Source organism: Electrophorus electricus, chromosome 2 (assembly GCF_041902795.1).
Source record: "Electrophorus electricus isolate QZ-2024a chromosome 2, ASM4190279v1, whole genome shotgun sequence".
Classification (NCBI taxonomy): domain Eukaryota; kingdom Metazoa; phylum Chordata; class Actinopteri; order Gymnotiformes; family Gymnotidae; genus Electrophorus; species Electrophorus electricus.
This window is the reverse complement of record NC_137498.1, coordinates 36,825,863-36,853,560: the sequence shown is the minus strand read 5'-3', so window position 1 is coordinate 36,853,560 and position 27,698 is coordinate 36,825,863. Positions and strand designations below refer to the sequence as shown.

General features: G+C 38.2%; 1 protein-coding gene across 1 annotated transcript; it reads right to left on the bottom strand.

The window, feature by feature from the left end:
• Nucleotides 1-10,627: 10,627 nt before the first annotated feature.
• angpt2b (angiopoietin 2b) lies at nt 10,628-24,834 on the bottom strand. Its single transcript, XM_027000902.3, has 9 exons — nt 23,490-24,834; nt 20,299-20,454; nt 19,228-19,349; nt 17,430-17,662; nt 17,068-17,192; nt 14,233-14,334; nt 13,044-13,210; nt 11,611-11,741; nt 10,628-11,269 (listed from the first exon to the last, which is right to left on the bottom strand). The coding sequence occupies exons 1-9, from the start codon at nt 23,817-23,819 to the stop codon at nt 11,109-11,111; spliced, it is 1,527 nt and encodes a 508-aa protein (XP_026856703.2). The 5' UTR covers nt 23,820-24,834; the 3' UTR covers nt 10,628-11,108.
• Between the last annotated feature and the right edge of the window lie 2,864 nt (nt 24,835-27,698).

Sequence of the window (27,698 nt, the reverse complement as noted above, 5' to 3'; positions counted from 1 at the left end):
CATTACAAGTTTATTAAATTCTGAAACACAATGCAAATTCAGTTTGCTTGACTCAGCAGACTTGAATGAGAATGATGGGCTTAGTGGTTAAGGGAGGGAATAGCCAAATAATGCATTCCTATTTTCAACTTCTTAACATGTTTGAATCCCATACTCAGGCCTCAGGAGGCAATCTTCTAAAATCCTTGTAACTTCATATAACCTCCACAGCCTGATAAACTATGTTACCGCTCAAAGAAGAAACCACTCTCACCTCCATGAGCCCTTTACATACTCATGCCCACACAAGTTATTTAGAGGTCAAATGCACATTACAGGTCTAATATACAAATGGTGCATTAAAGGTCATTCCTCTCATCAGATCTGTGTTTTCTCATTCCTTTTCTCAGAGTGGCCATTAAAGGCACATCTCATGCACATCTCATGCACCCCCCCTCCCCTCAACCCCTCCCCACCACCCACACACACATAGTTTTCTGAGGTCCTGCTTCCAGAAAATATGGCATGGGCATGAAGATTACGAAAAGACTGTTTATAATTTCACATCTGTGTTTTGGATCAAATGAGATTTTAAACACTTCACAAGCATGCTTTTATCACTCCCTCCTCTTAGAATTAGCAAGGGTAAGTGCACCACTTGTCTCTCTTATGAAGAGAGAGCATAGACTTGCTTGACTGTGAATTTGTTTGTCTAAACTTGCACCCCCAGCCCCCTTTAATCACTATGGAACCTTCAGCCTATGACAGAGAATAAGCCTGGCCACTGGGCTCCACCAAGCAGACGGTCGCCTATATGCTATATATAAATGTCACACTCTTTTGTTTTGGGTTTTTTCTATCCATTTTCATCTACATCTATCTGGACCTTTTTTACACACATCAGAATCCTCTGATCAGGTTAGATTACCCAAAATCAGGCTTCTCATGCACTCAGAGGAATAGGAAATGCCATGTCAAAGAAATGAGAGTTAAATGAGGCAAGAAGCAGATGCAGCTGCTGATAAAGGTCAGTGTAGATGTTTTTTTTTTTACTTACATCTATGGGTGTTATGAAACTAAAGTTTGGGCTGAGGACCCAAGGAAAAAAAAACATAAGGCATCTTAAGAGGATTTTTATTAGCTGTGTTTCTACATGTCTCTGAAATGATTTTTGAGTAGTACATCATTACTGAATGATTTCTAAGACCTTGCAAAACCTAATATATATTTTTATCTTGGCAGCTTTAGTTAGCAAGCAACCTCTCTGTGGATATTACTATAATTCATTCCCTTGAAAAATATTTTAAAAGATTTTGCTGCAAGGGCAGAGTTTCTCTCACTTCATATTTTCCTCATCTTTTCTTTGTTGATATCCATATGTCCTAATAAATTCATGTGATGTATGCATTTTCTGACACATTATCAATGTTGTCTAACATTATAAGGGCATGAGTTATAGTATGATATAGTATGATTTGCTGTGTAGAGCTTTGCTTTACACAGCATATGTTTTTTCTTACAGAAACACACTATAATTAATCATACTAGCTGTAGAAGGTTATCTCCTGATCAGTGGCTCAAATATGTTTTAATCTTGAAATTACAAAACTAAAAGTATTTAAGTATTCATAATTAATGTTCATCTACAGGGCCTATTTTACCCTGTTCCCTTATAATCCATGCATGTTTCTTAGTCACAGAATTAGATTTATTAAAGCTCTTTGGTTACTATGTCTGTGTTGTGTGTTCAACAGTCAATACCACAGACCATTCTGGAGAAAACCATAGTGCTTTTTCATACGGTCAGTAAATACAGATTGAGTCTGAAAATACCAAGCATCACTCTGTCCATCCTCGAATTTGTCAGAATACTGGCATGTCTGATCAATAACTGAGCCAATTATGCCTCTGAGGTCTCGGTGTGATTCACAAATCAGTCCATTTGTGGATTATTAAACATCTAGAAATTTCACACTTTGATTTCTTGTCAAGAGAATAGTTTTTATTTCCTTGTTAATCAAAAACTAATACAAGACTTTTACTCAGTTGATCCTTATAAAACATGAAAATACATGAAAAAATACATTATTTAAAAGTAAGACAAATGATATTTTAGCTGCTTGAGAAATCCCCATGTGTAATTGAAAAATATAAATGTTCAAATCATTTGTTTCATGTTTTGAAACTGTTGTGATTCCATACAGTTTTATTAAAATGTTAAAAGTTGTTATCTCATTGCTACTGTTACATCTCAATATTGCTACTAATCCTAATATTTTATCCAGCTGTTTTTACTGATGTCAGATAAGTTTTTTCAAGGCTAAATCTTTCTCTAATTTTAGACCTCATTATAGGTTATCCTATAGTGGCCTCTACTTTTCAACTGAGGTTTTTTTCTAAATATTGTGCAATAAAACTAAGTTCTATTACACATACTTGGTGATATTTTTATTTGCTTTAGCAGAGCACATTTCTGAGGTCTGATCATTCTCACAACTCCTTTTTGCCTCAGCACCGTCTAAAGCAGGAATGCCTAAACCTGGAACTGTGCTGTTCTATAGAGTTTAACATACCTGCCTCTAGGATTTAGATGCTACTGAATGATTTGGTTAACATTATTAGCTATGTTATAGTAGAGTTGAAACTCTGCAGTGTGGTATACCTCAGGGCCTGTGTTTGGCACCCCTGATATAAAGTGTGTTTGCCCAAATGCCAAATCGCTTACCTTCTCTTTCTCTGTGGCTGGATCCACAGAGGAGCTTTGTGTAAGGGGCCAGAGGGATTCATGCTTTAGAGCAATCAATTCTAGACTGAACATAGGATTGCTTTCTTCTTGCACAAGGAGGGCAGAACATTCTTCCTCAGTTTTAGTGTCATTAGAAGCATTCAGGAGACACTGAGGAGAGCAAGATAAATAGTGAGGGATACGGGGAGGGGGTTTGGGGGGAAGCCTGGCATGCCTGGCATGACTCCACTACTGCTCTCTTGTACCAGCATATCTGGTTCTCACATGCTGTCAGCGAGTGGGCCTGTTCGTGGGACCAAAGCCCTGAGGGAGCTTTTCTAAAACTCATTTGGGGAGAGTGCATGACTGCACTCAAAAGTGCCACACAGCTACATTAGAGATGATCTCCATCCTCAGAAGAGCTCAAGGGGGTATATGCTTGGGATGGAGATAGATAAATAAAAAGGGCTTGTGCTGACTAGATGGTTTCATTTTGATCTTCTTTTATTGTAGAGTTCTGCATCATTTTCAGTGGTGAATCAGCACAACGCAGTCAATAATACTCAATTGTTTCTCAAGGGTGTTTCTCAGCCTCATTTTTTAAATAGTAAGCTTATATCGGTTAATGGTAAAGTTATTAAAGCTGCTGCAAATTTACTTTATAGTTCTTGTTAACTTCTGCCAGACTCCTAGACAGGCACTAAGCAAGTTGATTCTCTTCAATCCCACATGTACCCTCCCTCCCAACACTTCTCTAAAAACCCTGCCTCCAAAGACATGTACACTTAGCCTTCCATTCTATGTGCCATGTGCACATGCACAGTAATTGACAAGCAGGGAAGACCACCTCCTTTTAGTGAGGTCTCCTAATTGCTTAGCATAGCCGTAGCATGTTGAAAGTTTTTGTTGGATTGACTTTTCACAAGGATGTGTTTTCCCTTGGATCAACTATTTTAGTAACAGCTACCAGAATATAAAGGTTTAGCTGAACTGATATTCTTTCTAAAAATAAAAATAAATATCTTATGTAAGTATCACAGTAGAGTAATTTTTATTATTTTCACCAGTTTAAACTATATTTAACATTGGCTGTTTTACTTTGAGTAAGGTAGTAAAAGAAAGCAAATTCTAAAATAACATTTGTATAACAATTATTTTTCTTCAGTTTCTTTAAGGTTAGGCTTTAAGCTAGGCATGAGTCGAGCATTTGTATGACTATATTTGTATAAAATCAAACAAAATTCCTATGTATTAATTGTTAGACTGCCTAAAGCCAGATTGTACAGGAACAGAAATATAGCTATAACAGTGGCATTTGCATGCTGGAAACATTTTTGAGGGCAAAACACATCTGTTGCATTACTAGTCCTGATTTTTGGGTGATAATATACCAGAACACTCTTACCTTTGGAGAAAGTGCCTTTTTAAAGTACCAAATAATTTAAAGTAGAGTAATTAAAAACTAATTGAACTAAATTTTAGAGCTGACCTTATATCATTAATTCGATTTTTATGAACAGTAAGATGCCTTGTTTCATCTGGAGACTCTGAATCCACTATTGTTTTATTCCTGAGGCTTTCTTTTTCTCAAGTATTATGTTCCCCCAGTTAAACTTGTCTTTATTTTTTTTAATGTTATTTTTATGTTATTTGCTTTCTCTTTAACTTATTTACTTTAATGCTGACTGTTAATGCCTATCTAGAAAGGGAGGATATAAGGTGGAGCATTGATCAACAGTGGACAAGTGGCAGAGAATGAAAAGTAAAAGACATGCAAAGTAAAAAGGAAGATGAGAAAGCAGATGAATAAATTATGACCAGGGCATTCATAAAGTATACAAAAATATTTTGGGCACTTAAACAACTATATATATATATATATATATATATATATATATATATATATATATATATATATATATATATGCTGATGACACTAACAACGCCAATAACATAAAACCATTTCAGACCAGTAATTCAGTACCAGTAATGAGCCAATAATGTTCATTTAATTACATTGTGAACAAACTTCAAATTATGGTTTAATACTGCTGCAAAAGTACTGATTTAGCAAAAATAAATATAAATAAATAAATAAATAATCAAGACCAACGAGCAATCTTTTAGCTTTGGTTTGTTCCTAAAAAGCTTTCTGTCCATTTGAAAGGTCCATTGGTTCTCTGTCCTTACCTATGTAAGCGCCCAAGGTCATTGTCGTGTGTGCCTGAACCTCTTGAGGTTTCCTTTATCAAGGACTGCACACAGTCCTTTAACTGCATACAGCTGATTTGGAGTAGAAGTAGGCAAAGGAGAGGACAGAGGCTGTGGTCACATCACATTGTCTTTCTGCATTGATGCCTCCTCGCATGTGGCACCCTCTGTGCTTTTTAAATGTCAGGCCTGAGGCTGCTTGAATAAAACATTGATCAAGCTACTCAGGTTCATCTTCTGCTTAGGATCTGTACCTGGAGGCAACCTTGCTTCGGTGACCTCTACATATATTAGGAGTGAGATAGGCCACCTCCTTTCCTAAAGACCATAGCTTTAGCATCCATCCATCACTGCTACTTTATGCATTCACAGCAGGAGATGTCACATGAAGTTCTTTTGTAAGTCTTCCATCACCACTACCTGAATTATTGCTATTAATACCAACATATTTTATTGATTTAAGAATCACATTTTAAAGTGCTCAAGAAATACAAACATACATTTGTGTCTGGTTATTGTTGAGAACGCCAGTCTGTGATAACCCCCATAACATACTATACACTTTCAGAAATGCACTTTTGAAAGATGTGCTGTTACAGAGATCCAGATTTTATAAAACAAGCTCATGTAGAGTCTAAGAACACTGATATTTGAGCACCTGGATATTGCTGAAATTGGCAAAAACTCAAAAACAATGCCTTAGCATAGTGGTTCCCAAATTGAGTCATGTGCCTGGCACATTTCTTGTATGCTTATCTTGCACTAACATACCTTATTCAACGTATTTGGGAGTTACATTTCTTTATCACGATTGTTGGCAGTGTCTTAGGTTTTAGCTTGTATGTTAGCAAGGAAATAAATAGCCTAGAAATGAGCAAAAGAAAACAATTGAATATTTTTTTCAGGGTATTGAAAATAGAAAGTGACCTACTTTACTATCTTTATCCCTAACTGTTGATGATGCTGTTAAATGTGGGAGTCTGTTGTTTTCTTTGCCTACTTTTACTGCATGTTTTTTTCTGGGACATATTAAATATAATATATATATTATTTAGCTGGCTCATGTTGATTTTCAGGCCCATTGGCTGGTCTCTGAAATGCATAGGGTAATCAGAATTCTATGGTGGTGTTATATTGCAATGTGCAAAAACTCCTGAATCTAGCTCACTCGCTCAGTGAGTAACCATATGACATGTGTTGGAGCCTAGACATTAGAACATAAAGCATTAAAAAGCAAGCTGTTCTTGTGTATAATATGAAATATAATATTGCCAGTGCCACTGGTAACCACATTCAGTCTTGAACCCAATTCTCCCTGTTGGAAAATGTGCTCTGACTACCAAACCAAGAACCAGCTCTGTGGTGCAGCAGCCAAAATACACAGACATGGAACATTTTCCATAATACTACCCTCTCCTTCAGGAAGTGATGGTCTCCATCACATTGCCCTTTCCATTTGGGAGCACACCAACACACTTCACACATTCCATGTGACTCACATGCTTCCTCCCTTCAAGTAGAAATATCACACATACACTTTACTTGGTGGTTTATACTGGGCTTCACACCATCCCCTTACAGTAGGGCCTCATTATGCCCTTCCACTTCTGAAACCATTTGCAGCAAAGGCAGAGGGCATCAACCACACCAAGCTTTGAACTCAGGTCATCACAATGTTGATAAATAAGTTGAAGGTTCAATCACAATGTCTGCCACATTTTGTGAAAGTGATTGTGCTTACATGGTGTTTGAAATTCAATGTGCTGAGCAATTAATAGCCCATGTAGTCACTGTGACCCACTGCTACTACTGTTAACTGGACTGTAGTAGCCAAACAATTTGACCTAATTCTACCAAATTTGGAGAGCTTCCTCACATAGTTCAGCTCTGTTTCATACATTGTATGTATGAGTTACAAAATTTCATTGGTCAGTAACAGTCAAATGGTTTGACCTACCAAAGGATTTGTGGATGAACACCTCACATTTTTTTGAGAATTGGATTCTCACATTCTAGCAGGACTTTAAAGGGTTTTTTGTTTTTTTTGGTTTTTTTTGAAAAATTAAAAAACACAACATTAGGAGAATTTCAGGAATCAGAAAGAATAATTATTTTTGATTTCAGCTAAAATAGAGTGAAATGTTTTTGAAGACAGTGAGCTGGATTTTTCCTATTTTTAACTCTCTGTTTCCAGCAACAGTGAATGAGCTTGACACATTTGATTAAGTCATCTTTAAAAAATCTGAAAAACAGATTCTTGTTCATTGTTGTAGCTTTGTCTTTATGCTGGCGTGTTTTTTGTTTTTACATTTGAGTTGTAAGGTAACTATTTACAAATAGTACAAAACATATATACAGTTTGAACAACCCTTAAGGAACTTTAAGATGTTTTTTCAGTGTTGGAGATTTACTCTATGTGGAAAATGTTTAAACTTAATCACATACACTGAATGGACACTTTATTAGGGACAACTGTCCTTTCACGATTGGAAATTCCCTGTATAGAAATTAGACACATGATCCCAGAGTGCAGAATTACATTTTCCATAGATCACTTTCAGTGATTATCCACATTAGAATAGGAAAAAGAAGTGATCTAAGCATCTTTGAATAAGGCATTGTTATCAGTGCTAGATGACCAGAGGCCAGAATTTAAAAAACTGCCAACCATGTGGGGTTTTCTTATACAACTGTGTCAAAAGTATATTAATAAAGGAAAAACATCCATCAGTAGGGGATACTTGTTAATGAAAGGGGTCAAAGGAGGATGTCAAGAGTCATTCTGACAAACAGGCAGTGTTTGTCAAATTGTCCGTGTTTAAGCAAATTGCAGCCAAATACATTTGTGCTCCAACAAATGTGTCCAAAAGCACAACTCATTGTTCCTTAACACTGATAGGATATAACAGCAGACGACCAGTTTGTGTGCCATTGCTGTCTAAGGGAAACTGAAAGGCAAGACTCCAGTGGACAAAAGAGCACAAAAATTGGATCACTGAGCAGTGGAAAACATTTCCTGGTGAGATCCAGATTTCTGTTGCCCCATACTAATGGGAGGGTCAGAATTTGGTGCAAGTAGCATGAATCCATGAGCCTTTCCTTTCAGATATCAAGGCTAGTGGAGCTGGAGTAATGGTATAGGGAATGGGGTTTTTTTTGCAACACATTTACAAATTTGCAATAAAAACAGCAAAGGTATCATATCAGTGAAATAACATATGTAATTAGGCAGTGTCTTAGATTTTAGTTTCTTAAAAGTAGACACCCTTTATTTTGATGACAACTTAGCCCACTCTAGGTGTTCTCTTAACTTGCTTCATAAGGCAGCCACTCTACAAGTCTCATATGATCAGAGTGAGGGATTAATGTTCTGAATGAATTTTTTTTTTTTTCCCCTTTGGAAATCAATTAATATATAGGCTACCTATTTTCACTATTGAGTCAAGAATGCGCTGCTGGACTCAATAGTGAAGGAAAGGGACCAGAATAGTGAAGGAAACTCAATAGTGAAGAAAAAGAAAAGGGAATAGTGAAGAAAAGGGACCTCGTCCACTATAGGGCTCACCAAGAAAGCATCGCTGCTCCGTAATCATCCTCTGTGGGAAGCTCCTGTCATTGACATAACAAAGCAAGCTTCTGTCTAACTGTTCTGTAATGAGAACAGTGATGAGTGTAATTGCTTCTATCTGTGTGTACTTTGTCACAAGCTATCTGTTAATTAAAGCCCAATATATGTGGTGGCATGGAGTGTTCGTGTATGATATTTAGGGAAGATATACTATTTTCATAGAAAAAAAAGAAAGAAAAAAGAACTAGATACATGAGAAATATCTGTTGATTTAATGCCATTTTGAATGGCACAATACATTATAATAATATGCTCAGTAAATATAATGAAAATGTGGTTAAATTGTTCATGCTAACTGAAGATCAGACAACACCCATAGCACTGAATGGGACTCTGTGCTGTGAAGTGCTAATGAGTTAGATCATTACTCAGGCAGCTCTGCAGTCTTGACAGATGACTGAGCTTACTGATATAGCCTTGTATTTGCAACACTATGTTTCAGAAACATTAATGAGCAGTGTTTGTCTTTCTGTCACACTGCCTTTCAGTTCTAGGTGGACATATCATTAAATGATTGAAGAAACTTCCTTTCTGGGCATAAAATGTGACCCCCCCTCCCCCCACCCCACCCCCGCCCCATTCCTAAACTGAATTGTAACTGTCAGTTGGCCATCTTTTAAGAAGTATATTACATGGCAGTTTTCTCACGATAACAATAATGAGTTGCCAGAATTGTGCACTGAGGACCTGCAGTAAGAGAAGAAAAATGAGACAGACCAAGGTGGGTGCAGGCAAAGACCAAATTACCATCAACATTCAATTCCAAATCTGTACCTTCTTTTTAGGCTCTCTTTTTCAAAAGAAAAAAAAAAAAGCCTTAACCACCGTTGTCTTGTCATGTCCTCATTGTGCCTAGAGTGCCCCCTGCTGTTTAAAAAGATTATTCAGCAACCCAACCTTCATTAAAAAGTGTTCTACACCAAACTGCACTTCATAGCATTGACCAAAAAGAAAATACAAAGCAATATCAAAGGTCACAAAGTCTCTTCGGCTTTCCTCCTTCCATTTGTCCCCTGTTCAACCCTCCAGGGCCTTCACTGGGTTCCACTCTGCTGAATCATCAGAAACACTCAATGCTGGATTCATTATATCCCATCCCTGACTTCACCTGTCCTCCTGGCCCCCATGAAGTCTACCATGTGGAACAGACATGGGTCAGAGATTTATGTGTTCTGATTGCATTCCCCTGCCTTAACCCTCTCAATTTTTCTTTCCACTTGCTCAGCAAGCATGGATGTATGGTAGAGCTCTAGTAGAGTAGTGAGGGCCATCTCATTTGTGCACTAAACCGTTTTGGACTAGAATATGCAAATAATTCTTGCAAATAGTGAGGGGAGCCCATAGTGAGGGGAGACTAGCTTACAGTGAGGCCTGGTGACCCTTCCCTTGGCCTCAACCGGAGGGTGGATCAGGTCTCTAACACTCTCCATAAAACCCACCTTGATGGATCCCTCCTCCTGAGCAATGATCTATCACAGGCAGCTGCTGGACTTATAATGAAGTTGTGTTGCTTGGTGCAGTGTGCATATAAATTCACTCACAAGATGCACAAAGCACTACATCTTCATTTCTGCTCATCTGCATTGGCGGCAGTATTTTACTGCAAATGATGCTGATGACCTGTATATTTTGTTCACTAAGCACTTTCATGACTGGATGATGAGCTTGTGGAGATGTGGTAGCTTATGAGGTTAGGATGTGGATCTTATACATGGTAGTATATTGAGAGTAATCCCCTTCTCTCTCATGAGTCCAGAGAACTTGGATGAATGGAGTTATTGAGCAGAGTGTTAAATCATGACCACAGATGTTTGGCTAAGTGCTAAGTGTGAAAACAGGTCAGCAGTGTGAGGACCAGCCTCTCTGATGTATTTAATGGGAGCAACGGGACTTGCCTTTATTGGATGATTCATCAAAGGATTGGCATGGTAGCTGCCTAATATTGACCCTCTTAACGCCCAGCATGGATGGTCAGTCAACCACAGCCCTGCATTAGACCAAGCATGGTGCGGCAACAACACCATGAACAGAAGCTGACAGTGGCATGATCAGCTTTAAGTTCTCATTTCTTATAGGCACCAACCTCCATAGCCAATTTAACATCTGTTTTTATTACATGTGGTTGCAAAACACACCCATTTTATTATCTCATGCACTTGTATAGGAGTATTTTCTCTTAAACACATTAAAATAATTTTAGAGCAAGAGAGGTATCTGAAAAGTAGTGAAATGTGCAGCGGATAGGCATGGGTGTTCTCAGGAGAGGAAGGACAAATGGTTCATATTATACAAAGAGCTCAGAGTCCAACTTACCAGCATGTACACAAGCAGACACTGATCAGCAATCTCAGCCTTTGCATTCTGTTTTTGTATACAGGGAAATAACACTGATGGCACAGCTGGGCTCTTTTGGCCAGGCCAAAACAAGCAAACAGGAAACAGACAAGGAAATATCTTGGCAAATTCCGAGAATGAATAAAACATCTGTGAGTTTCACCCTGTGAACAGTATCCTGGCCATCTTTGCCTGTATACAACTTGTAGATATGACGACCTCATCCCACCCTTAGAAATTGACAGGACGCACCATCATAGTTGTCATGTTCACTATTAGGCTTGGCCCTTTCCAGTAATACCACTTGATGCCATTGTAACGCATTACATTGGAGACGCCAGCATAGTAGATTCCATTCAAGTTGGATGGTCCACATGCTTCAAACCACCATCCTATAATAAGAAAAGGATAGTAATTAGTGTTCATTCCTAAGTGTACTCTGCCAATTGGTCCCTGACAAAATCACCAAAACCTGATATGAATCTATTTCTAAGGCATTTTTATTTCAGGTCAGCAATATTACTCTTTATCAAAACAAATTGCATTTTTACTACTCTCACCTCAGTTACCATGGAGACAGAAGACTGCATTGCAATACAATAATTTTATGGTAATGTGATGATCTTTGGTAATGAAGGAATCTGAGAAAATTCCTTTGCATAATGTAATGAAAGGCTTATTACAGGCTGAGGGAATTGGAATGGCCTATGAATAGATGAGGCCACATTTTTACCCCCAGAGGCCATCTGTGCACACTTGCAGCTGCATCGGTCATTGTCCTGGTCCTTCGTGCTGAACATGGTGCCGGTGCGGGTCAGGCTGCTGGTATGACCAGCCGTGCCACTAAAACCATGAGCATGTACACTGGAGAAAAGATAGCATCAGATGTGCTGTTACACAACACTGAAGAAAATAATCGGAGTGCAGGTTACAAATGTTTTCAGCAAGGGCCTAAATATGGAGATGTTGGTCTTGTTGTGTGAAGCAAATTACATTTGAAGGATTTTGTTTGCTTTCAGGCCAGTCATACACTTTACATTCAATGACGTTTTCAGGTGTCATGGAATTTATGGTACTTTAAAACTCTCCGACCTGAACTTCACATTTGTTATATAGAACCAATAAGGCACTTGTGAAGTATCTTCAAAAAAATATATCATATGAAGAGCTTTCATTGTGACTGCCCTCAGTAACTTGCATTCAGCTGAGTATTACTATGTGACCTATATTATCTATAATGTGTTGCCTGCACTCATGATGCATGATTTTACATATTCAGCATGGAAAACACCAGAGAAAAAGACCACACAGCAATGGTCTGTGGGAGAGCTTGTTGGCCAGAATACATCTTTGCACTGCAGGTCCTTTGGCTGGCTGTATCCATGTGAACACAACACACCAGAGGCAGTGCCAGCAATCTCAGCAGGCGAATAAGATTCACATAACGGTATGAGGTGAAACAGGAACCACACACAGTGGGATCTGGCAAAGGATTTAACCGTTCCTTCTCAAGTTGTTTAGGTGGTCAGCCACACACTTTGTTTTTCAACAAGCCCAGATGATTTCATGGACACATGTAACTCTTTGTGCCCCTTTGTCCACACTTTCTTAATTTATTTTGAAGTAAATTATATTTTTGTTTCTGGTTCATTCACACTATAATTATGCCCACAAGCAATGCCTGGTGCTCTCACTGCAACAGATATCTGGAGGCAAAGACTGATCTTGCAGTGTTATGACAACTCCAAGTACTAGGCAAGCATCTTCCTAGTATCCTGTTCTACCTTTAGGAAGAACAGGCTGACAGAAGCTGGGATGTGGAGAAAAATGGAAAGCAAACAGTGCATTGTGATGGATGTATTTAAGGGTGATGATGTTAAGAGAAGATAAAAATTGAGAAAATTAATTTGTGTATAATGGATAAGAAAAAATGTTTTTACACCCAGCACAATAATGGTGAAACATAATAAGGATCTGTTCTAAGTTTGCTTGGGTACATGTTATACATGTGCATGTTACACATATGCATTTTATTTATACATTTTCAACATTCTCTTTCCTGAAAGCTTTAGTCACTCTGAAAGGTGAAATCAGTCGTGTTATTTTAAAATACCTCTGCAGCTCTCTGGTCTATTAATCCTTTAAATGTAAAACATACATCAGTACCTATATTTCTTGTCCTCTCCATCAATGTGGAAATTGTTGTACTGAGAGTAGGCCTGGTTTCCCTCCACATCTTTTAGTTGGACTTGCAGAGTATAGTCTTGGGAGGTGGTGAGAACGTGGATGAAATCATTTCCTAACCAATGTTCTCCTGAGGGGTCTCCAAATCCCTGTGTAATGGATGAACATTCAAGACCTTACTCCATCACTGGTACACATCTACATCTGCTGTAAAGGTGCTTTTGCACACTTACCCCTAGAACAATCTCTTTAAATTAATTGAATGTATTTTTGACTGACTTTTTGACTGACTACACTATTTCATTAAACAGCATTTGCTCAGTGTTATTTAAAAACTGTGATCAGGCACCCAGAAACCTCTGCACACACTTTATCTGCCATCCAGGAGGTCTAATCCCACGCTCAAACTTGGACCAAATGTTTATCATCCACTTGTAAAAACATTTTCTTGCAAAATAAATGATGGGCAAAAAGGGAGAAAAGTTTTTGGTCTTCATAGCCTATTGTGAGTGGAATATTCCCAGAGTAGCAATGGTAATTTATCTGTTGAAGTGGATAAGACAAATTACTATTGTTGCCTCATTGAAAAACATAATAAAGGTTTCTATCTAAGGCAGAGCCTAAGGACTGAGCATCATTATATTATATGAGCAAATCATTGGCTTTCAAATGAGCTTTAAATCTAGCTTTCTGTCATTAAATCAGAGCTTTATATCCTGTGTACTGCATTTAAGTGTGTCCTGCAGTGAATCATTAACATTAAGAACACTCAGTAGAAGGATAACACAATTCAGTTCTCTCCTCATTACCTAGCCTTCTAGAGTGTACTAGAGGAACTATCTAGAGTATACATAAAATAATTAACCATGGAGTTAGTTATAAATTGGTATTGAGGCCAGTGTTTGGAGCTCCCCAACCAATACTGAGTTAATACAGGTGTAAAAATGTCAAGTGACACAAGAACACAAGAAGGCACACTATGAAAGAAAAAACTGATGACTAGACTCTGCCTATTCTGCCATTTTACATTTGTGTTTTCAGTACTTTGGGGATTGAGACTCTACCATAAGTTAAGTTATCGTAGTAATCAAATAAAAACTTGGACACACATTAATCAGTGTTAAACATTGAAGCACTGTTTACAACTGCACATGTATGTAGGGACTCTCACCATTTTGTACTCTTCCCAGCTACGATGGAACTCCACAGAACCATCAAAGCGATGCTGGAGTACAGTCCAGCCTCCTCCTCTAGTCTTCATGTCACAGAACACCTAGTGAGTCAAAGCCATAGAGAATCATCTGAAAATGGCATAACAAAGCTTCTCATAAACTCCAAACTACTTTTATATTTGGAATATGAGGCTAGGTTGTACAAGTGAAGGATGAAAGAGGTTGTGCCCTCCAGGAACTAATTATTTACATTATCTTATTAATATTACTACTCCTACTTACTACTAACTACTACTACTACTCCTACTACTACTACTACTAAGAAGAAGAAGAAGAAGAAGAAGAAGAAGAAGAAGAAGAAGAACTGTCTAAAGACTTTTTTGTACCTTTTGGGCTCTAAAGAATTTTCTTGCCATTCTCTAGCATATCTCATGGCATTGTAATAAACTGAAAGTAATTCTAGGAGAGAGAATGAGAGCACAGGAAGCCATCTTAAACCTGATGATGAAATAAAGCTCTACTACTGCAAGCAGTGCTCATCTTCAGAATCCTCTGGGAAGGAAAGCCATACCAGTGACTGCTCACAGAACCATGGGGACTGTAGGACTAGGAAGAGGAGGATGAATTGTCTTGTCTACATGAGGACAGGGATAGGAGTGGTGCGTGTTTTTTATGGCTGTGCCTACTCTCAAGATTGTATTCACCCTTTTCCAGCATTATATTTCATGAAGCCAGTCTTCATGTTGAGCTTTAATTTACTATTTACTACTGGTCTGGTCTGTGCACAAGCCACATGAAAAATGAAATGTATTAAGAATCTGATATTTGAAATGGCAGATTTATATATAGAATAAACCTCAGTAAACATAGCCCTTCTCTTGGAAAACTACAAACATTCGTATCCTTTAAAAAAATAGAAATCCCATGAATCCCACTGTCATGGAATGCTTCCCCCCACGAATTATGTGGTGCGGCCCGCCGCGTACAGGGGAAACCACGTCTGTTTGTATCCACGCCCTCCATAAGGACACACACCTGCATGGGGTTTATCGTTACGTGTTTGTCTGTCTATTTAAACCCCAGTTAGTATGTGTTTCAGTGTGTGTCATTGTAGGTGTAGTTGTTGTTGTAAGCGTTAATGTTTTGTATAATCACTGTTACTGTTGCTTAGCCTTTGTCATCGTTATAAATGTTCACATTGTTAATGTAATAATGTTCACCGTTAATGTTTTGTATGAGTGCCATCATTGTCTTGTATGTTTTATGTCATTAAATGTCTTTCAACATCCAAGGGGTCTGTGCCCTGCTGCACTCAGGCCGTCACACCCACAGGGAAATTTTTTAAAATTGGAAAATATTAAAAATATGCACATTTAAATTATTTATAATTAGGTCACTAACCTACATCAATACTAGTTTCAGACCTAGGCAATACGTTATTTGTAACCAGTGTAATATCTCTTGTTTCTGATTTTTCACAACACACTGAATGAAATTTAAAGGGCCACATCAACAGATGTTAAACTAACATCTTAAGATAAGTTAAACACATTTTTCCCAACAGAGCTAAATCTAATCTAATTACCTGGTATAGCCAATATACAGTAAACCATAACCCTGGCCTTTAAATATACATTTTAAAACCTGAAAATAGCAACTGTTTCAATGTTTTAAAATATACATCTCTTTAGTATTTGGCTTTTCCATTCACTTGATGGTTAACAGATTGATTCTCAATGTTTCATATTCAAATTACCTTTGAGATCACAGAAGGAATTTATTCTGCCTTAGCTATGGCTTAACCTCTATTTTGCATAATCTCCCAAGAGTAATCATTGCTATTTAACCATTCTGTGCTATTCACCATGACAGGTTTCAATATATCAGAAAATGCTAAATCATTCAGCAGTATGTCAGTGTGTCATAAAAACACACAGAGAGGCAGTGATACAGTATAGAATACAGATCCCCCATGCCCATGGTCACCATGGCTGAGTTCAAATATGCTCAAAAAGTTACGACTGTTAAAAAGCACCATTTTGTGTCCGCTACCCTATGTGAGAGTTTTTAATCAGTATTGTTTCAGAACAGTGGTAGGATAAATACAAATACCTCCAGTACTGTTCAATGATTTCCTATCTTAAAAACATTTTGAATTATCACCCCTGTTCTTCATAAAACAAGCCACCTAACTTGCTGCTATAGGGGATAGACTGAAAGAGTGGTGATGTCATGTCTATTAGCTTTCCCACTGCTGCTTTAAACTAAAAGTTGGCACAAAACTACAAAACACATGCCAAACACCTGGCTCTTATGCCCACAGGAAACGCTGAAAAAATGGGAGTGAGTACACATAAAAAGGCCAATGAATAACAAAAACAATTTCTCCCATGTCTTTTTTTCTAAATATCTTTTTAAAAAAGCCTGTCAGAAATTAGATTTGATTGTAATAGCCAGGACAAACCACAAGGGAAAGAGCTGGGCTCCCTTACTTGAAAAGGAATCTTACACTGAGAATCAGACAGCCCTACATCAGAGCCTGTGGGAAAATGCTTTCTTCTTTCATAGTTTCGCATTCTCTTCCCCAGCATTACATATTCCTTCCACCGTTTGCAGAACAGGGCTCTAAAGTACATTATATTAAAATGTGGTCATCACAATAAATAAGAAATAAACCTAAATGTCAGCCTCACTAAGAGACCACTTTATTTCTTAAATAATAAAGATTCATGCTACCAGCTGCTTTGCAGTACAGAGTGTGTAGTTCATATTCGCTTTCTTGGGGGTTAAATTATGTATGTGTATGTGTGTATATATATATATCATAAAATTACCTTAATTGTCTGTGTGCTGTTGGTAAGGTGAATGCTGTATATTCCATTTTCTGTAATTCCATATCTGTATATATCAGCACAGTCTCTGAAGATCATGACCTTCTCTTTAGAGGAGCTGGTAATTTCTGGCAGGACACAAGATATGCACTAGGTATATACATAAGTGCAAGTTTTTTATTGTGTACTAAAAAGGCATGCCATGTATCCACATAGCAACTTCCTGTAATCCCATGTTGAGAAAGCAGCACCCTATAATACTCAGACAAAACCATCTGGCCCACAGTCTCTCGGTTAAGTTTACCGGAAATACGCTAATGCTTTCCAGACTGCCTGATAGATGTGGGTGAGAGTTTGGCACTGACCATTGCAGTGGGTTACCAAGGCCAGTAGCTGCTGCACAGTGTCTGAGAGAGCAGCTTGCTGGCGTTGGAGCAGTGTGCTGTTGCGGGTCGAGCTGGCCAGCTGTCCCTCGAGCAGGGTGACCAGGCGGCTCTGCCTGTCCAGTAGCTCCTGCAGCTGCTCTTTCTCCTGCTGGCTTGCCTGCAGTTCCTGACTGTGTCTGGCTTCCATATCAAGAAAGCGCTGTTCCAGGAGGCTGTGGCATATAAGAAAGTGTGACTGTCACGAATGGATACCCTCCTGGTGTCCCTGTTTCCATGGTTTCCCTGTCATGTCTCTGTTTTCCTTTGCTTCCTTGTTGTTCCATTCCTTGGTTTCATTTTCTCCGCCCCCTCGTCTGTTTTTCCACGCCTGTTATTACTTTCACCTGTGTCTGGTTTAGAGTTAGTTTATACATTTAAACCTTGTCTGGTTCACTGTATCTCTGCTGTTCATTGAATGTATGTAGCTTGTGTTTATTTTTCATAGCCTGTATGTTAATTCATTGTTTACGCAATGTTAACCATTGTTTACGCAAGCATCCCTGTGTTTTGTTCTAGCCGCTGTTCGTGTTTAGTTGTTCGTGTACCCTAGCCCTTGGTCTTGTCATGTTGTCTGGACTAGCCTAACGACCTTGACTTTGGATTTGCTCCTAATAAATCTCACTTTTCATCGCAATTGCATTCGCCTCCTTTTCGTTCATCCTTACAGTGACCCATTTTGTGTGACTTCTGTAGCCTTAACATTATTTAAAGGCTGTTATTACCACATTAATCTTATTACCACATTTTGAGCAGTTTAACTATGACTCTTTATCTTTCTAGATAAAGACCCACAGGCATATGAATAAACATTTGAGGCATTCTTGTTGTCACAGTTACTGCTTCGAGTGGCTAGTGGAGCTAAATTCCCAGAAACATCTGGCCAGTCCTAGGACTCCCAGATGGTGCTATTGGCTAGGCCTCACAATCAACCAAAAGGTAACATTCTGACAGTCTGTGTGAGTTTGCATCATATTGTGTTCCAAATTGATATGATAAATCTTGCTGGTCTGAGCTATATAACTCTTATTAACAACTTATTTATTAAAACAATCTAGGCACATGGAACAAGTCACTTTGGCAATTGAAAAATCATTCCATAAATCCCTCTGACTGCTCTCCATGCTAGTGCTATGCTAGGGCCTCATGCTTACATAAAGTAATAACACATAAGTAAAGCTTTGCTTTAATAATGGAGGGAATGATGATTTATAATATTTGGTATTATAAGATCTACTTATCTTACTATTCCATTTTTATATAGCTATTTACAGTAATATGTCTTATATCTGTATGTAACATATGCAAAAAAAAAAAAAAAAAAAAAAAAAAAAAAAAAAAGCTCATGTATGCATTCCTCAATATGAAAGTATTTGTTTCCCTTATCACTGTTTGCAGAATGACTGTACACATATAATTCTCTCCTCTGAAGACACAATGTTAGAATTGAGGACAGAGAAAAACATGCCAATACAGAATGGGTAGTGTAGGGTGATCTCTCTCTTTTTCTAGGAAAAACTTTGCTCAGAAGCTTGAATGATAAGCAGCTGAAAGGAATAGCAAAAACAAATACTCCTCTTGCATCACAAATGACCGGTTCACAACACCTTGACTTCTCAAAGGGGCCCTACTCTGAACAGACCCTTTCTAAGCTTTTACACCTCCTCCATGAGCACAGGGTGGAACTTAGTGAAATGACGTAACTAGAGTCACAGACAGCTCAGTCCCTTGGAGGTTTTACCTGTTTTTGACTTTGAGGCGGGACACCTCCTGATTTTGCTGGACAAGCTGCTTCTCCAGCCGGGTGGTTGAAAGATAGTACTCCAATAGTTGTACCTCCAGACGACTTGTTTGGTTCAGCACCTGCAAACAGGGCCAGATTGTGGTAAGCTTTTTGTAATGTTTGACAGTCATAGTACAGTTACTTATATTCAGTTGTTCATATACTTATCATAAATCATATCTGAATGCTGTAAGTTTGGGTCATTTGGGAGAAAGAGGTCATACAGTTTAAATAATATTATTTGCTTTGTTTACCTTGTTTTCAGTTTTAATCTAGCAGTGTTTGAGTTCATGCAATATAAAGTGTTAACTCACTGAAGCGTGGGATTCAAAAGGTCTCTATTTCTAACTTGTTTACATTTTCAGTGTCTTATCTGGGGTTCATGTTTTACCCAGTGATTATCTCACCATGGGTATAAGCCTAACTATTTTGACAGATACTCTAATATAATAAACATGTGCTCAAATGTTTTTTCAGGTTGTGCTGTCATGTGTAATGGACTGCTGTCAAAGAAAGGAAGACTAAGGATTTTTTTTTTTTTTAAAGGTACAAAATACAATGTTAAATAATTAATCTCTGAGTGGATAAACAGTACACCTGTTTTAGTTGGGCTACTGTCATAGTATTTTTGTCAGTTATCCAGCACCATTGAGCATTTCCACACATTTCTGCCTCTGCTGCAATAGGTAATGATAAATAAATGCAAATGAAAGATAATGGAGCTACAATGTTTGAAATTACATGTATCATGTGTCCTTAAATGCAAGAATTTCATTAAGACCAGAAGGTTTTTTTTTAGTTTTAGCTTGACATTGGTAGATAATTTGAACAATAATATGACCAAACTCTGTCTTTGCTAACTTTAAGAGACAATGGCATTCAGATGATAAGAACATGCTAAACTTCCTGGTGTCATACTGAGGACTGGGTAGATTTATTGCCTGAATCACAGAGAAAATGTGCCGGATTTCCTGACTCTTATGTCTCATGTTGCAACAGATGCTGTCAGTCTCGTTTCATCTGCCTCACCTGAGTCTCCACATCTGTCAGTTTGCGCGTGTGTTCTGCTGACTGGCTGAGAAGATTGGTTCCTATCTCCAACATGGTAGCCGTCTGGCTGTGAATGACATTCCTCTGCATCTCCGCCATCTCTGAGCGCACATTCTCCTGGATATAACTTTCTAGCTGTGAGTACAACAGAGAACACAGTGGGCTGAGACCACCAGCTCTGTCCAAATATGCATCTGGCGGAAAAATACCCATTGCACCAAAATCCATTACAGATGATGTATCTGCTTCATTCTGTGCAAAAGCTCGAAGCATGGATACAGCAAGTGCACTGATGTAAAAAAAAAAAAAAAAAAACTCCTCCTTGGGGCAGAGAAATAGAGACATTTGGCAAGCCTAGTGTTTATTTGATAATCCTGTGATCGTTTTCAGTGCAAACCTGTTTAGGATTGTCCTTTTCAGTTTCAATGATAGGCTTATAAAATTATTGAGTGGATTTGAGGAATTATTTTGGTCATTTCAATATATGAAAATTTCAAGAAGCAAAGCCAGCCTTGGAGCAGAAACCCACAAAGGGAATTAAGCTTTATAGCATGGCAGCTACTGAATTATCCATCTTTTTGTCAGAACTTGGCTCAATTTTGGACAAATGGACAGTCTAATACAGTGTACTCTTACAAGGGCTGGAGGGTGCACTCATCCATCTCCATGGTCTGCCTCTGTAACTAAACAACAGCTAGACATTAAGTTAATCAGTCTTTGTGCGTTCTCTACAATGTGCTTTGGCTAAGCTGTGATTACCATTGTACTGAAAAGTTTACGTGTGATCCCTGGGTGCAATCACAATTGTTCATCTGATTTAATTTATTATTCACCATGACATGGGGAAAACAACAATATTGTATTTTACGTGAGCTGTAAAATCCATCCATCTGTGAGTATTAAGCAAACCTCAAATTGATATAGCCTTTCTCAAGCAATGACATAGTGAAGACAAATTCAGCCAGACCGGCACTGGGCCGTGTAATATTAAGCACAATATTTCCTAATATTAAGTTCAATATTTCCTCAATGAGATATCATTTTTTTAAGAACGCAAACATTATAGCATATTAAAGTGCTACACTGGAAAAGGTTTAAAAGAATATAGTATTCTTAGAGATGTTAAGTCATAATTCACAGCTACATTTATGAAAGGGAAATGGAGTATATTACAAATGTTTTAAATGAGTTACATTAGTAGCAAATGCACAGTATGTGTTCATCCCTCTACAAATAACAGTGACTAACACATTAAGGATTAGAGTCTCTCAGAATCTTGGTCGTTTGGCACTCATTAGTCCATAGGAGCCTGGCAACAACAGCCAGTTCCTGTTAACTGACTTCTGTCTAAGACAGCATGGTGCTGGGGAAGAGGAAAGAGGAAAGTATGAACGCCTGACTTTAAGATACAGAGAAAAGGAATGGTATCTTTCAAAGACACAGGATAAAACCAGTATACAGAATTCAGGGGTGGGGGAGGTTCAGTAGTACTTTTTTCTTTGCTTAAAGTTTTAAATTATTTATTGTATAATCTCTTCACCCCAATGGCTCCTGTCATCACATATAGACTGTAAAACAATATATGTTTGTCCTTTTGCTTATTACCTGATGGAAAAGCAGGTTCAACCAGATTTAAGCAGCAAAAAACAGCTTTTTAGAATGATTCTTTATGGCTGTGTAACTAGAATATTGTTCTGCACATTGTCTTACACAGAAATTCCACTGAAAGCCTTATTGTTTACTGCATGCATTTGTTTTCTTTTCACTGGTAATGTAATGTATGTGATGTGATACAGTAGATAGATCATTTCAGTGATGGCCTTTAGCTAGAATATTTGTCACAGGAATGCATATGCAAAGCTGATTCTACAAATTGCTTAAAGCCCTATGAACCCAACATGAGTCAACGCTTTCTTGAGATTAATGACATTAGAGGAATTCAGCAAGCAGAGAAAGTTAACAATAACAGTTTATATCTAACAGTTTAGATCTAACCGTTTAGATCAAGCCTAACACTTAACCTGCTTATGGATGTCTGTATGTAGCCATGTTTTGAGGGCCTATCCACAATTTACTACATACAGCAGACAGTTATATTTTTCCTGCTGCTTTTGTCCCTATTGCATCAATTAAAAGTTGTTTAATAGAAAATGCATAAAGCAGGCCCAAGATACACAGACATAGTGGATGTGAGCATAGTTTGACCCCATCGTCATGCTCTGGCATCTCTGATACGGCCTGCATGTAGACAACAGTAACACCGCCATCCCTGTCTATGTGTTTATAGAGAGATCCTGAGGGAGACTTCACAATGGAGTTGAAGTTTCGACATCCCCATTCTCTACACGTCATACAGACAGCAGACTTATTACCAGCTGGTAAAACTCAATAACTGTGAAATCAAGGTGTGTAAAAAAAAAAAAAAAAGGAATTTATATGAACAGAAAGGGCAAAAAAAGAGGAAAAGAGAAACACTAGAAAATTATTTGGGGATTTTTAAAACAATACATGCTTTAAAAAATGTATACACTCAGGAAAAACTTTAATTAAAAAAACATGTCTTTGGGAAAATATCATGGGCGAAAATAATTAAAAATACATATTCAGCACAAATAGAGACCTGAGTTAAGGGCCACTGAAAGCTGTGATAAGATTGCAAATAACACAGATGAAACTCATGAATTAATCTCACTAACATTAGAATTGATACGTTTATAATCAAAAACTCTACATGAAATGTGTATTTCAAAGATAGATTATACTATGTAGGTCACAGTAAGTGCTATAGCTGCTGTATTTATGAGAGAGGGTTGGGTTGGAAGGGGGGATAAGATATTGAGATTGGGCTCAGATTTTTGTCCTTGCTTTCAAACTTGCGAATTGGAGTCCAGGCTTCTCAGTGGTCTTAGAATACCATTTCAGACCCTGTCAACACTGTCAGCTTCCTATGGGTGAGTCATACATTCAGGAAGGCTATTCTAAAGACTGACAATTTTTTTGCCTGCTGCTATCAGAGATCCCCAGAATTTTATGACATTAACTGCAGAATGCACTGGCACCAAACTTAATTTAACTGCTAGAATCATAATTTAGGCTGCTTAAAATGGAAAGAGGATGCATGAAGCCAGACAGGAAGAAACAGACAGTATACAGGCAATGTGTGGGAGTACCTTCTGTAGCCACTGTGTGCTGTTCTCAGTAGTGTTCTCCAGACTCTCCAGCTTGCTGTCCTGCCAGGGTGGTTTAGCATGGGCTGTCTCGGGGGAAGAGGGAGAGTCCCTCTGCAACGAGTTGGTCTCCTGGAAGTCCCTGGCCGGCTGGCACTGTTCCACCTCTGGCAGGATGAAAGTGTAGCTACAGGGGCCATGCTGCACCTGGTGCTGCCTCCTCTCTGAGCCAGTCACCACAGCCACTGCTACTGCCAGGCACCCCAACGCCAGCAACCAGCCCATTTCTAGTTTCAAGAATTGTAGATGGAGAAACAGACAGGGTCTCTGCATGGACAAAAAAAAAAAAAAAAAGAATGGAGTGCTCCACTGGAAACAGGTCAGGTGAGACACAAGCTTCTACAAGAGCCTTTTCCCAGGATTATTCCTGTTTTCAGTAAGTTTTGTTTTCCTTTCAAAAACTATTCTTGTTTAGCATTTGCCTCTCCTTGCTCCTGTGCCTTCTTTCTTTCTTGTCTTCTTTGGCTGATATACAGCTCCAAGGAGAGCTCTTTTACAACATTACCCTCACAATGCTGCACGCCAGAAAAGCTACTGTAGTTTTAAGTGAAGCAGAGCCAGGTAGGACGGCACAGGGTGATTGCTTCTTGGTCTTCACCCAGTCTGTGCTCTGCAATACAGGAAACATACTGCAAACACCTTCTTTGTTTATTTGATCTCAGAATTGTTTTCTGTTTTCCTTTTTTTGGTACAAAGCTTGAGTCTTAGTAGCTGAGTCCTGAATTTGAGATCTTTTAGGACTGTGACAGAGTTCTTCAAGCAGCAGTCTATAATGACATCCTTTCTTTTGACATTATCAGTTAGCCTCCTTCCATTACTCACTCTCTCACCCTCTTTTCTCCTCCCTTTCTCAGGAGCTGGTGGTGAACGCTGCAGCAAAAAATGCACAATAGCCAGACCAGACAACATTCTCTTCTCATTAGGCCCCCTCCTACTATTCCTCTCACTCTCTTACTCACTCACTCTCAGTCTGTCTCTTTCCCCTCCCCCTAGCACCTTGCCATCGCTTGCTCACAACAGTGTGTCGGACAGTCAGGGGCTATCCCATGCACACCTGAAGCTCTCAATTCAACATGGATTGCACATAAGGATGTGAAGTATTTTTCATTTTGGTTGCATATATGTCTAAGGCTCACACAGCCTGAATAAGTCACAATGTTTGACTACTGCATGAAGGTTTCACAGACAAAAGAGACTGGTGACTCACTCTTAAGTAGGCCATTTTGAAGCATATAAAATGCAAATGCTGTAGGAAGAATTGTTTCAGTAGATGTTTTTTTCTGTTGTGTCTGGTCTAGTTTACAACTTTGGATCTGAAACTTTGATTAATTTGAAGTTGTCAAGACAGGATTAAAGCTTACAAATTATAAAACATCTCACTTATTCATCTAAATTACTTGCCTTTCACACATTAGTCTGCCATATATTTCATAAATGGCTTACACAGGGCAGAATGTTAGCCAGCATAATCTACTGAGTATATATAGAGATTAAGTTGCCTGTACAAGCAGAAAATTATTCACTTACTGTCTTCCTCCCATCCCCTCCCTCCCTCCCCTCGCCTGCCTCTTGTGCCCCTCTACCCTTTCCTTGTTTCTTTACATGCTAGAATCTTACCTGTCAACAGTAGAGCCACGAACACCCATATCTCTAGTTACATCCTTGACCTCACAAGGTGACCCTAAACAGTATGTTGGGGTTGGTAAATGACCTACTGTACAGAAAAGGGGTACTGCAGCCATGTGTTTCAAATGTTTCACAACTTTTTGAATAAACATGTCATTACAATATCCATCACTGGAAGTGGATCAAGGCAAACAAGTTTTTTTTTATTTGCTCACACACGAGTGGGAGTGTTATGTCTAAAAGATTAATATTGCTAACAGCTGTGATTAATTGTGAAACTTTGTGTGGTTAAACCTGAGAATGCTGCATGGTATATTTCACTTTAATAGTTAACTCCTGCAAAGATATACAGGATTTTCTGTAATGGGCTTGTGATTAGACCAACTCACTGTAACCTTTGAGCAGTTCTAACTCAATCATACGCACAGGCAATTTTTGATATTTTGCTTTAAAGGTAGGATTAAAATAATTGATGTAGCCTATATCTATTTTGTCTTATACTTTCATATTTTCTTAATTATGTTCTGCTGTTTGAAGTAGCTAGGATATTTTTGAGCATATGAGTGTGACTCTCCAACACCCACCTGGAAAAACCTTTTAGAAAATAAAAAATTCACAGTACAGTCACGGATGTATTTTATGTTTATACAGAATGCATTTTAAATCAAAATATGCCTTAATGTGATTTTCTTGTTCTTACTGCAGGACATTGTAACCATTCAGTACAATCTTTAATTGAACTTCAGTTAAGGATTTCTTAAGCTATCTCCAGATAGCTTTAGAAATCTAAAGCCAGGATGTTAGGTGCAAGATTATAAATGATACAATGTAACAATTTTATATATAAAAAATATTAAACCTGGAGTACTTCCTTTCAAAAACACACAGAGTAAGAGTGAAAGTATTCGGTAATGTATTTGGTCTGAGTTTACATGTCTTATAAAACATGCTTCCTGCATTACACCATATTACATAGCCATTACTGGAAAGTGCAAGTTAGTTGAAACCTACTGCACCATAATTTATTGAGTGCATTATTTTTTACAACACAAGGCCTCCCTTAACAAAATGCACTAAGTTAGTACCCACAATGAACATTCAGATGTTTGATACTATTTATGTCAGTCTTTGCTGGATGATCTGAAAAACTTGTTTATTCTCTGACTAGTTATTAAGACAGTCCATATCCCCCGGTTTAAAAAAAAAAATTTGACCAATTCATTTAACCATAAACAAGCCCAGTTGCTTTCCTATTTCCTTTCAAGGAGTGTGACTGATACCAAGAAAACAGTGCTTATGAAAAAGATTATCTAGTTCAGCCTATGTTACAAGGCAGTGTGTTTCACTAGATACCCAAAGACCTTGAGTCGGTCCAACTAGTCTTCTTCCATCTGTCCTGGGGCAAACAGAGACCTGTCTAGGACCTTGGCCCTGTCAAAGCAGCTCAGTCATGCAGAAGAGCAGGGACATCTTTGTTGTTCAACATGTAAGAAAGAAAATAAGCCTTCAATTGCCCCACAATGTCATTCCACACTGGAACTGAAAGTCAGCATCCTCTAGAAGTGAGGAAAGAGAGAAGTGGAGGACATTTACAGAATCTGCCTCCACTCCTGGCACCTTAACTGGAATACTGCTGGGTCTTTGCTCCATTTTAGGTTAAGTCTGTTAGCTAGGTAGTTATTGTGTTGCACAAAGAAATAAATAGTAACTGCACCAGGCATGGCTACTTTTTCAGCTAGTAACACTCTGAAGGTGATGTATGCATAGTGTGTCTGCAAGTGTCAGATCAGCCCGTATGACTGATGTTTCCTACGTTGCTGTCAGTGCTGCTCTGTTAGACTCTGCCACTCTGTAGAAATTAATTCAACTGAACTGGAATTAAATACAGGACAAGAATATTGGTCTGTTGTATATAACCACTGCTTATACAAAACCATTCCAAAGTGACTCTCCATAAAACCATAAAAGACCATGGAAGACCATGATTAGACAGTTCTGTTAAATATCATGGTGATTTCCAAACTTTTGCATGACAATGCTGTATCTCTCACTTCTGTGAAGACTTGATCTGATCTACTGACCTGTTTCTCTTTCTATATATCTCTCTCTCCCTCTATTCTTTCTTTTTATGTTGAGAGTACTGGTAAGTTATAAATGAAGCTGAAACTTCTTTTTAACAATGGAATGCTACTGCATGGAAGGGAAATGCCAAAGGCAAATTCCACTAAAACACATTTTAGAACAGATTGCTGCAATTTTTAAGTGCCCTAAAATGTTGGTGTTTTGGTAGTTTTGGTTTCTCCACAGAGAATAGAACTGCATGCGGTTTTGGGGTCCAAATGGTCTTGAATAAAATACTGCAAATTATAATGCCATAAAGATAACTGCATAAATGAGTGGTTTTATTCTTCCACTAAAACATTTAGCATTAATAATCCTAAAAGTAAAATTTATTTTAGCTTACGAATAAGTTTTCTGGCCAGCAGTGACACATGTTCCCAAAAGCAATTTTGTTGTCTCATTCTA